Here is a 12,526-nt window from a genome sequence, read left to right as displayed (position 1 = left end):
CAGGAATGCTTACTGCTGACCAAAGAGAATGGTGATGTTTTCTTTTTGCCCTCACTATCCAACTATTCTGCACTTCTCTTACTAGCAGGATCAATTAAATGCTATCAGTAAAAAACAGCTAGGAAAAGCATGCTAACAGAGTGTAATTTGCAGCTCGGGGCGGGGGAAGAAAATTCCCTTCAGACTTACAAGGAGCACTGGCTCATTTTCAGATTGAGGATTCAAGGGTGCATGGTTTAACTTCAAAGTTCTTATTAATCATTATTAATATTCCCGCTGACTGCATACTAGTGAGATGTAAAAAAATGCAAAAAGATAGCTTCGTTTGGTTGACTTTTGGTTTTGATTAAATAAACTGGGACATACTATGATGTTTTTGCAGAAGTTCCTACCAGCTCTTGGAATACATTCTCTATTTGTCTTAAAAGAAAATACACCAATTTCCTGTAGTGACACTCACATGCTAAGCCACCTGTAACCTCTAAGAGGCTGATGGAGAGTGCAATGAGGAAAGCACACTGTGTGTGGGGAGAAGGAACTGCTGTGTAGTGGGACTTCTGTAGCTTACACAAGTGGGGAGGTAAACACAAATGAAAACTTCCTCTTTTTCCTCAGTGCATCACAAGTTGGGTGGGAGGATAAATATAATCTGAATTAAGTTTTGATTCTTCTTGTTCATGAAAAGTGTTCTTAGCACTCACACTCCCAATTTTACAAGAGCGTTCCCTTGGATTTACTGATGCTGCTCTCTATTGCTGTGGTAGTGCAGTAATTGGTATCCAATTCAGGTCTAACTGTTGAAAAGCGTTAGAAGATTCACGGGTGACAGAAGAACTTAGAAAATAACTCCCCCTCCCCTTTCTGTGGTTGATAGCTTTTTGAGTTAGAGCCAATACTTTTTATTTTCAAAGTCCATTTTGATTTAGATGTCATAGAGAGAACACACACATCTTTCCTGTCATTCATTTGTTTTAATATACAGCTCAATCTGGAGGGTCTGATAAATTCTACAGAACAAAAATGTCTTTGTGAACATTTCTCATGAAAGATGCTTGATAGAGTACTGCGGTTTGTATGCATTTGAATTCAAACGCTAAGGTACTGCTGCCTCAGAGGGCATAAATCAGCTTAAGTCCCATTGGCTTCAATCAAATAAGTCACTTAAACTATTCTGTCATCTTCCTAACCTTGAAAATATCTTCAAAGTGTTTGGTAAGAGATATTACCAAGCTATCATGAAAGGAGGCTAAATCATACTATTTAGGAATCTGGCTCACAATTAAATATGTTCTTTTTTATCCACTTCACCTACTACAAATGCAAAGTATTTTCAAGGGTGTCTCTAGTTTTATGTGAGCCTTCATCAGCTAATTTACTGTGCAGTCAGAAAGGTCTATGGTCAGTAATCAATCCATTGTTTCTTTCTAGGCAAAGCTAAAATCCTTCACTGCCAAAATCATTCAGCTCCTGAAGGAATGGACTGAAACTTTCCCCTATGATTTCCAAGATGAAAAATCCATGAAAGAGTTGAAGGAGATTGCTCACAGGATCACACAATGTGATGAGGTAGGGGTGGGAGAAAAACCATTAAGCGGAAAAGCAATATTTGTCAACCTTTATATATAGTTTATCATATTATATACAAACCCTTGCTCCTGCATGCAATATTTCTAAATGGACTACAGCAGCAGTTGCTAAGTTGTCAGTGTAACTGCAGGACATGAGCTGAGCGATCAGCTTAATGGTCCATTAGCAGAATCTGTCTATGTATAATCACCAAGTGTAAGAGGAAGAGACAAAATAGTCACGATGATATGAAAAATTGATGTGGTATAGAAGGAGAAAGAAAAGAACAGTGACTATAATGGCACAATATAGTTAATTTTCATAATGAATTATGTACCATCCTTTGTACTTTGTTACTATTCTATACGTCTAAGTCCCACAAGACATATCAACTAGTTTTATCCTGTACTCTTGCTCAGGGTGAAGATGCTTATTATTTAATAGTTCATTCTTAGCTCCTAGCAATAATCAGCAACTGTTTTGTTGCTATGTTTCAAGTGACATGCACAGTATTTCCACTAAGGAAGTTATATTTGAGCTCTGCTAGCTAGTCAATCACCAGTCTTAACAGCTCTGAGTTTCTAGCCTATGAAGAAAACTAGACCTCACGAAAGACTTTTCTTAAGCAAACAGATAAAGCAAATTCAAATAAAACAAGTGCTGTTAGTTTTCTGTTTGTTTTTTGGTTTGTTGTTTTTCTGTTTTGTTTTGGGTTTTGGTGGTTTTTTCCCCCAAAGCTCACAAAGCCTACACTTTTTTCCTCATTGAGAAAGTCACTGTAACTACCAATAGACAGAAGAAAGGATATGATCAAGAACTGCAAGGGAATGAATTATAAAGTGTTTGTATGAACGTGAAGGCTTACTTACGTAGAATTAGAAGCTTCTCCTTGTTTTTAAACCCACAACTTCAAGATATTTTTGAGAACTATTAGCAGGAAATGTGAAGACAATTGTTACGTGTTTTTGTTGATTCAAGTAAGAGAAAATGAGGAGCAACAGGTTTGACAGCACTACATGAATCAGTGATAGGACACAATACAATTAGGTGTTACCAAGTTGTCAAAAGGAAGTATGTCAGTTTTGTTGCATCAGCACAGCTGTTTATCTGGATGCTACTATGAAAATGTCAGTGCCTCAGTAGGAGGGGAAAAGGAAATAGGATTATAATATGCCTTCTATTCCCTTTGTAGACAAGGGTGAAGAGGTGTATGTTGGCAGAGATACTACTGTGAAAGGGGACTTGGCAGAGGTTTTATTTAGTGTCTGTATTTTCGTATTTAGTTTGTCTGTTACTTTGAACTGGTTTTCCCTTCCCTCCCACTCTGTTATGTATGAATAAATTGTCATTTGAGAAAAACATGTCTTCATGGAATGGCTCAGTGCTCTGGTGTCTGAGGCATCTGATGACATCCATTAATTACAGCATCACCATAGTTATCCCCTTAACAAAGCTACAAGTCAAGTTTGATCGGTGATGAGCTATGCCACATCTGACCCCTAGGAAACATAATTTGACACTGGCAAAAAGCAGCTCTTGCTCTCAGTATTTGTTACCACAAGAAATTAACTATACTGTGCTTCAGCAAGGGATTATGGTAATGGTTTGTATTTTGTATTTTAAAGCTTTTCCAGATCCCCTTAGGACACTATTCTCCATACATAGGGTAGAAAGTAAACTGAGAACTCACACAAAGCGGTCAGGTGCTTGTCCTAGTGATACCAAACAGCATACCAAATAGCTATAGCTACAGCCACGGTTGCGCCCCAAATGAAGTACAGATGTCTTGTTTGAACTCAAACAAGGACAAATTATTGTACACTCATTGACTTGTTTTCCAAAGTTGTAAGAAAATTTAAGGTAAGACTAGTAATGAAAGGAAACTGCTAAAACTCTAAAGGCATTTGTCTAAGTATTAGGACGCTAATAAATTCACAATAGCTTAAATAAGCCATAGTTTTCATGTCACTGCAGTTTCTCTGTTCACTTTCACATAATATCTGCAATACTCTCACCTTCCTTAAGTTTGATTCTCTATGATCCATAGCTAGAAAGTCTGCCACCTCCCAGACACATGGGTAGGTCAGGCACAGCGGCTGAAGTCAAATGATTAACAATAGAAAGAGATACCAGAGAGCAGAATTAGCGCTTTATTTTAGTCCCCCCACCATGCTCCCTTGGCATTTCTGAACACTTGTAGCACAATATCCAAAATGGCTCCAGCCAGCTGCTGTTCAGTGGTAATCTAGTTGCCTCATCAAGATGAGCTACGCTGCCTTCAGCTTTTCATTTGATTTCACTTGGGAGTCAGATTATTGCCTTGTAAAGCAACATTCTGACACTATTATTGCTTAATTATAGCATGCAATATACAAGTATTTGGTAGTCATATCTCTCACAGCTGCTACATAATTTCAGTCATCACTTCACATTAGTGGCTTCTTTGAACGATCACAGATTCATTGCAGTTCTTTCTAGTGCATCCAGTTGACTGGCAGAAACCAACACAGCAGGTTGTAAACTAATGGTTAACCTTGTGGCTAACTTCAAGAGAAATAATTTGCATGAAAGCAAGAGAACAGTTGTGTAGGAAAGAGGAGAATTACTGTCTTCGGTAGAATTGGTTTTTCCAGCAGCAGGCAGAATAGGGTCAGAGAACCTGGGTCAGTTAAAAGCAGTAACAGGAAGAATGGAGGATTAGCAAAATGATCAAGTTAGCTCTTCGGGATTGACTTCATGGAGAAATGTCTATAGGACACAAACAATCAATGGCAGAAAGAATTCAGCTTGCCTTAGTTGTCAAAACAATGAGCGGATGGATTATATTTCTGTGGCTTTACCAGTACGTATCCTTACAGATCCTATGTTTAAAATCTGCACCTGATGGACAGAAAGGCATTTTAATCATCCACGAACATGATGCATATTGTGTTCTTACCTAAATCTTTGGATACTATAGTTGTTCAAAGCCAAGACAGGGTATTTTAGGGGTGTATTTGTGGACATAATGTGAATTCCCTGGATTCTGCCTGGGCAAGATAGACTTGATCATTAGTGGGTCTGATCAGAATGATAAAAAGCTTTTTGGCACTTGGTACACAGAGTTCCAAGAAGCCTTGTGCAAGCAACTCAACCACCTTTCACTATACCCACTTTTAAGCTGTTTATCCTGATGCCTTTAAAATGGAGTACTAGCCAAAAACTGCCGCAAGGACCAGACCAGCCAAGCAAGTGAAACAGAGTTGGGAAGGCAGGCAGGCATAACGTTATGAAGTTGTGTGGGCAGTTAGGAAAAGTTCATTTGTCACAGGATGATCAGCTGAGATAAGATGAAAGAAAACGGATAATAGGCATTTATTTTTCCCCATCAGAAATTCTTTGGCGATCTGTGTCTGTAAGAGCTAAAGGTTTTTAGCAGTCCTTGTTTCTGCCTTTGCTTAGGAAAACGGAACAGTGAAAAAGATCATTAGCCAAATGACACAGAATCTCCTGATGGCCCTCTCCGCACGGAGCCAGTACCAGGAAATCAGAGAGAAATTCCGGCAACCTGTTACCGACAAAGGCACCATCCTCAAAACCAAGCCACAGTCAACTCAAAAGGATATCCTGAATGTGTGCTGTGACCCTCTGATCTTGGCACAGCAGCTGACCTATATTGAACTGGTGAGACACTAATTTGTGTGAATTATTTCATTTTCCATTTACTAAATATTAATATAATCATCAATATGAATTTTGCTATGGCTTTACTGAAAGCCTCTAATGTTTTACTCAAAAAATACCAAGTAATGAGCAAGACCAATTACACCGATAAAAACACCTCACGCATCTACACTGTAGGAAGATGAGAGTTACCAATATGTTCTCCTAACTTTGGCTTTATTGATGCATTTTTCACTGAACTCCCTGTTTGTCTGTAGAGTGATATCTCTTATCTTTCCACAGGAAAGGGTGAGCAACATTTACCCAGAGGATCTGATGCAGATTGTCAGCCACATGGACTCCCTGGATAATCACAAGGTACAAGAAGGGGTACGGAGGGAAAAAGAAACAAAGAATAACCAGGGTAAAGAACCTCCACGATTTGAGCGTCCCCTGTGCAAGAAAGGCTGACATTTTCTAACCTTCTTCAAGGTCATGCCTTAAAAAATACCCAACAAGATTTTATCAAGACGTGAAAAGGAAGTTTATCCTTTGGAATGTTGACTTTATCATGATACAGGATAGGATTAACATATGGCCTGTTCTCTTACAGTGCCGAGGCGATGTAACCAAAACCTATAATTTGGAGGCCTATGACAATTGGTTCAATTGTCTCAGCATGCTGGTGGCTACAGAGATTTGTCGGGTAGGTATTTGTAGAAAACAAGATAGCAAAGTGATCCTGGCCTTAAGAACAAAAGGCAGGCAGTGGTCTAATAGAGATTTAAACATTAGCAGTGCAATTAAAGATAACAGCATTACTCAAGCATTAAATTATTTGCATGCTTATATGATTAAGAGTTCATGGCTATGTTGGGCTTTGCATATATTCTCTAGTTTTGCATAGCTTTCATAGCAGTATTAGTTATGCAGTGAAATGGAACTTGTGTGGAGTTTGAGTTAGGAGCTCTTTTGGAATTTTTTTTTTTTTTTATTTTATTTTTTTTTTATTTTTTAGATTCCTATTAATATGCACCAATTCTAGCAAATGGGAAATTTTCTCTCTATTCCTGCTTGGTCAGTAGTCCTTCTGTGGAAATCCAAATGCCTACTGCAGTTTCATGAATCTGATATATTGATCCTAATGTCTTAAGATTTCCTGCTCTCACAGAAACTTATTACAAAAACACATCAAGACATCTTCCAGAGCTGGCTGGTATGGCTAATACATTTAGTAAATCAGTCAAACAAAAGGTTTTAGCATACCCAGGGCTAAGCCAAGCCATTGACCACTGTACCATTTTCTTTTGATATAACACAGAAACTGAAGTATTTAGGTAAGAGGTGTTTTTTTGAAAAAGAAAAAGGGAATTCCCTGGTCAATTAGTCTGCAGTCACCACTCAGGAGCCGTTTTTGTATAAGCCAGACCAAACTTCTAGATCTAAATATAGGAAAGATTTTGATGAATGAATGTAACCTAGGCAATAATACTAGCTTTTTAAGAAAAAAAAGAAAAAAAAAAAAAAGAGAGAGAGAAAGATTGATGGCTTTTGGAAATAAAGTTTGGAGACAGTGCTATATATTAATTTCGCTTTACCATTTATAAAAGAATCTGCAAAGCAGGTGTTCAGCATCACTTGCTAGATCCTTTGCATGAATGGGAATTTGTATATTTGATCATCACTAGCTGCTCTCAAGAGGTCATTTAAGAGGATATGCAGTAAAATGAGAAAATCAGGACATGGCAATTGTTCTTTCTCACATTCAGGTTACATGCCCCTAATCTTAAGTTTGTTCACTGCTTTCCGCCCTTCTTCAGAGGTTTAAGTCTTTTGCATATATTCTTTCTGATAGCAGCTTCATGTTATCTCTTTTCCAGTAACAGGAAATTGCTGAAAGTGTCCAGCTTGTTTATACAAGATTCCCTAAGACATTGAACTTTATGTATAAACAAAAATTTACACTCCCCCACAACTAGACAAATAATTGATAGTAGCCCCAAATACTTCTGCTATTTTATTAAAAGTTAATCTTAACAAAATACCCTCAGGCCTATATCATCATAAGATTTAGCTGGGTAAAGCCTTGAAACGTCTATTCACTCAACCTGTTAAAATGCCTTTGACTGAACATCCCATCCAGAATTCAGGCCATCCCTTCTCTCTTAACAGATCTTGGGTTTTTTTCAGGTTGTAAAGAAAAAGCAGCGTACAAGAATGGTGGAATTTTTCATTGATGTGGCAAGAGAATGCTTCAATATTGGAAACTTCAACTCAATGATGGCTATTATCTGTGAGTATCCTTAAATCAAGATGATAAAAGGCACTCCATTTTACAGCCTGACTGGCAAGACTATGCTCATACTTGCCTTAAATTGGCTGACCACATCAGCACGCACGCTTCTACAGAGGCAGTATGTACCAGTGACAGATTAATGTGCGGGTGGGTGAGTGTCAGCTACAACTTTTGTTTCTCAAGCTGAACTGCCTTCCAAAATGTGTGGTGCTGACACAAACACAGAGTTACGTTAGCCCTATATTTTTTCAACTCAGTTGTTTCTTTCTTTGTCTCTTCTCCCTCCATTCAGCTGGCATGAATTTGAGTCCTGTGGCACGGCTAAAGAAAACTTGGTCCAAGGTCAAAACAGCCAAATTTGATGTTTTAGAGGTATGTATAAAGTTTAGACTTTCTATAGAAATCCACAAAATAGTTTCATCCAAACCTCTGCTGTGGAATTATTAAGTCAGATATCACAGAGGCACCTCTGTCAGTGATCACCAGCATATAAACATTAGGGAGAGCATTTCCTGAATTTCAAACTCCCTACATGCCTGCAAGGAGGAAAGTGGATGCAAGTTTTCCTTAGGTTATTTTTTCCCAGCATATTTTTTCCCATTTAACATCAAAGTAGTTTTCACTCAAGTGAAAGGGTAGCCATTTTGCTACCCTTAAAACTAATGAGAGTACTCCATCTAGTGGAGATCTGAATGAAAACAAAACTTAATTGAAAATTTCATCAGAAAGATTGGTGAAGTAGAATTTTGTTTTTTTCTGATAGTCATTTATCATTTCCTTTCAGTCTTCCATTAACCATTGAAGCAAAGCATAGATGTAAAGCCAGTACAGAACCCTCCTTTCAAGCAAGATAGAAATTAGAAAAAACCTGAATCCAGACCTGATCAGTATAAGGTACTCTCTCTTGAAAGTTTAAAAAGGGGCCCAACAAATTAATCAAGAATGAACTCTCTGATGGTTAGATCAAAGCTTTTTATATTTAGGAAACATTTACTACTTGACTGCCTTTTTCCTCCCCCCCATAAAAACAGCATCACATGGATCCATCCAGCAACTTTTGTAATTACCGCACAGCCCTGCAAGGAGCAGCACAGCGATCTCAGACTGCCAACAGCAATCGAGAGAAAATAGTCATCCCAGTTTTCAACCTGTTTATTAAAGATATCTACTTTCTGCACAAAATACATACGAACCGCTTGCCCAATGGGCAGATAAACTTCAAGGTAGGACTTCGCTATTATAGAAACTCTAATGCTCATTAAACATTGTACATTACAAACATTTGCTAGTTTTGAACTTCTGGCTGATTATATTACCAATTCCTTCAGCATTGCTGTGATCTAGACATAAAGCGGTATCATTATCTAGGGGAAATTATTTCATCAAGTTTCAGTGAAAGCTAGCGCTTGCAGTTGCCACGTTTATATTACGTATCCAGCAGATCCACAACTGGGTATCAGAAGAGAATCCGATAAAACTGCTGGAATGTAATTGCCTTCAGTTAAAAGATCAGTTTTAAAAGGTACTGAAATAGAGATTATTTTTTGTTAGTTTTACATGAAATGGGACAGATGCACTGCAAAACATAAAATTCATATAAGCAGAACTGATTGGAATAACATTAATTTGTTACCAGAACTGATGCATTAAAAGATTGAGAAGAAAACAAGAATTTCTGAAGCCAAACCCGCAGCATTAAAAATTACTTAAGGAACACAGAAATAGTCTAATGTCAGCTAATTGGAAAGGGAAATCTCTTCAAGGAACATTGTACTCATGCAACATTTAAAATAAAGGAAAGAACGTGCAATCAAGAAGTGTAAGAATTTCAGTGTACCATGTATGATGGCAGACAAAAATTTGCCACTCCTCAGCCCTGCACCTGCCTTATGTTCAAAAGGAATTGGGGGAAGCGGAAGGCAGTAAAGAACTCAAAGTAAGCTTTTCTGTGGCAGCAAGCTGTCATATCTGATCAAGTTGTAATAGGTAACTTCACCCTAAATCATCAGCATTAGCTGATTTAATCTCATCAGGTTAGTAGCTATAAATGCTACACACAACGAGCAAATGGTATTTAGCAGGTCTTCAAGGGAGTTTCTACATGTTCTGGACTCTCCCTCCCTGACTAATAAACATATATGTCCAAAAGACCACAGCCTGTCAAAAGTACTTTTGAAGTTTTTTGCCATTATTAAGGCTGGGTAAGGGAGGGGGGAACACAGAATGTACAAGACAAACCCTAAGTAATTATGCATTTCTTAAAATCCTAAGAAGGAAAGGATATCTATAGTTTCTATATGTTGTCTTGATTATTTCTTAAATTTAGAAAATGCTTTATGAAAAAATCGGATATGTCACATTTCGTTTAAGTTGAAGGTTGGAAATGTAAAAACTAAAGTAAATAAAAACCATTTACTGACCAGTTCCACTCGCAGGCTAATTTAGAGGTAAGACACAGAAAACAGGCCAATAGCACTTTATTATATATGAAGAAAAGGTTGGTGATGAAAAGAATTAAATGCAAAAGACCAGGTGGTTGGCAGGGATATGCTATTCTAAACTTGAGAGGCTAAGAACAGATGAGGAACTAGGAGCAAGAGGGGGAGACGAAGGGAGCAGTAAGAAGAAGGGACAACAAGGAAGAATGAGTAAGGGATAATAGAAGAAGCGTGAATAAGAACAAGGCTGAGAGGCTCTGAAATTGAAACAAAAGAACTAATATTTGAAAGAAAAAAGAATATTATTAAAATCATATTTGTTAATTACTTCATGCAGAAATTCTGGGAAATTTCGAGACAGATTCACGATTTCCTGACATGGAAGCAGGTTGAGTGCCCTTTTGAAAAAGACAAGAAGATCCAGAGCTATCTACTCACAGCACCCATTTATAGTGAAGAAGGTAAAATCCTTTATTGAACATTACAGCAAGTCTCCCTACTTGTTGAAACGCAGACAGAATATGCAGATGAAAAAAATTAACATGCAAAAAAATTTGATAAGTATGTACTATCACTTCTGTATTAGCTTCTGATGAGAATAAACTTCATTATGAAGACTGCCAAGTTAAACCTGCTATATTGTAACTTTTAATTCTTTTTTTTTCCAGTTAAAGAACGCATGTATCTGATCATTCTTATTTTATTTACTAGCTCTGTTCATTGCATCCTTTGAAAGTGAAGGTCCAGAAAACCACATGGAAAAAGACAGCTGGAAAACACTCAGGTATGAAGCTTCCTCAGAACATGAGTCTTTTTGCAGACATACACAGGCATGTGATCATCAGCTTCCTCCCTCCTATTTGCATACCCAGCTTAAGACCATTTTGGCCCAAATATTACTATTTTTTCTTCAAAATTCAAATATGAAAAAAATTCAATAGGGCTTAGATTTTGATACAGCTTTTCCCGCCAGATCAGTGCAGGACCACTGTTGGGACTATGAAAGAGAATGTTTTGTTTAGGCTATCAAATACAGTAAAAGAATTTACATTTATAGCAGTTTCCAGACATGCTTTTCTCAGGGGAACAAATATATGAAGATATAAGAAGGTGCTATTGTTTATCATACCTACGCACTTACAAATCTTATAAACGGGTAAAATTTTGTATGAATACTCCAATTTTCAGCCTACTCTTAAAGGAAAAAGTCTCAATGACTTCCTCCTTGAGGGGGGGAAGCACCTCTTCCACGTACGTGATGAGATCAGTTAATTTAGATGAGATTTCTTCTAATACTGAGGCCAAGGCAGAAAGAGAGATTTAGACCTTTGTACATCATGTTAAACATCTAGATTTGACATATCTGTACCAGATAAAGAATGAAGGAAGAAGTCTATATGTCCCGAGCTGCAATTGAGCTACCTTATGACTGTATTGTCCTAGACGAGACACTGTTTCCCGGCGATCCCGGTGTTTCTTAGGAAGTCCACATAAGCTTTTCACTTATGACACCCATGCAATGTACTTTGCGTTAAATCCGATGCTGTTCAGCAAGCAATAGTTTAGGATGACAAAGGAACATTGTTATTTGCCTGAGCGCATCTTAAGGGCCTGAAGTAATGTTACGAAGGTTAAATTTTCATTTAATTTAAAGTCAGCATATTTATTGGAATTCATAGATGTATTCAGTTTATGGCAACTGAAAATCTATCCCTTGAAGAAAGGCTTCCAGCTAATGATGCAAGATAGATCTATTGCCAACCTATACCAAAACTGTAAAACTTTTTGTCGTGATAGAAAAGATGAGGTGTTTTTTGGTTTTTTGGGTTTTTTTGTTTGTTTGTTTTTAATTACTTCTTCTTCTAGGACAACTCTGCTTAATAGAGCCTGAGATTTTTTGATCTGATCTGCAGACTTTGAAGCACATTGAATGAACATGTTTTTACAACCTGAAAGACTTGGACTGAGCTAAGAAAGACCTCACTGGCTGAGGTCTCTTTTGTATATACAGTAACTTTTATGAAATAAAATGTGGTAAATATTTCACATGTCAACCTTAAGGCACTTAAGTGAAGGGTTTTGGTTTTTTATTTTAAATGTAAGGGCAGGGCCCTGTTCTCAGAGGTGAAATGTATCATGGGAGATGGTATCCCTGGGGAGATCTTATTCTATCAGCATCCAAATTTTTATTTTTTATTACTTCCACCAAAATAAATAAAAATTAAAACACACATCCCAACTAAAGCCAGTGTTCAGGTTAAATACTCCATTGGACCAGTATCCTACAGAACACTCAACATGTCTCTCTAGCTTTGAAGTGAAGGGTCTCCTCCAAATCAGTGATACCGTTCACATCTGTAAGTGTTTGTAGAGTCAAGGCCTTAGACATCTGCAGTAAGCGTGTTCCTCTCCTACATCAGAAAATAGTGCCTTACAAGGTACTGATATCGTTTAGTGTACCTTTTGTTACGCTGGACTGGAAGTAAAGAAAATAGAAATATGGATGTCTCGAAACCAGCTACAATGTACTTTTTAAATAAAATGGAGAATATGGCACATGAAGTAGAGTATACCTGCCTGTAAC

General features: G+C 37.5%; 1 protein-coding gene across 2 annotated transcripts in view; it reads left to right on the top strand.

Moving 5' to 3' along the window:
* RASGEF1A (RasGEF domain family, member 1A) overlaps positions 1 to 12,040 on the top strand; it is a 22,688-nt gene extending 10,648 nt beyond the window's left edge. Inside the window, exons 3-12 of one of the 2 annotated variants that reach the window (XM_009579498.1) lie at positions 1,429 to 1,566; positions 5,008 to 5,229; positions 5,512 to 5,586; positions 5,822 to 5,914; positions 7,399 to 7,501; positions 7,797 to 7,876; positions 8,536 to 8,727; positions 10,280 to 10,403; positions 10,654 to 10,726; positions 11,809 to 12,040. In XM_009579498.1, coding sequence (XP_009577793.1) covers positions 1,429 to 1,566; positions 5,008 to 5,229; positions 5,512 to 5,586; positions 5,822 to 5,914; positions 7,399 to 7,501; positions 7,797 to 7,876; positions 8,536 to 8,727; positions 10,280 to 10,403; positions 10,654 to 10,726; positions 11,809 to 11,833 — 1,125 coding nt within the window. In that variant the 3' untranslated portion in view covers positions 11,834 to 12,040. The remainder of the gene's footprint in view (positions 1 to 1,428; positions 1,567 to 5,007; positions 5,230 to 5,511; positions 5,587 to 5,821; positions 5,915 to 7,398; positions 7,502 to 7,796; positions 7,877 to 8,535; positions 8,728 to 10,279; positions 10,404 to 10,653; positions 10,727 to 11,808) is intronic. The other variant, XM_009579499.1, reaches the window with a different exon arrangement.
* The last annotated feature ends 486 nt before the right edge of the window (positions 12,041 to 12,526 follow it).

Source organism: Fulmarus glacialis, unplaced genomic scaffold (genome assembly GCF_000690835.1).
Source record: "Fulmarus glacialis isolate BGI_N327 unplaced genomic scaffold, ASM69083v1 scaffold41996, whole genome shotgun sequence".
Taxonomy (NCBI): Eukaryota; Metazoa; Chordata; class Aves; order Procellariiformes; family Procellariidae; genus Fulmarus; species Fulmarus glacialis.
The sequence above is the reverse complement of the archived record's forward strand: the minus strand, read 5'-3'. Positions and strand labels throughout refer to the sequence as shown.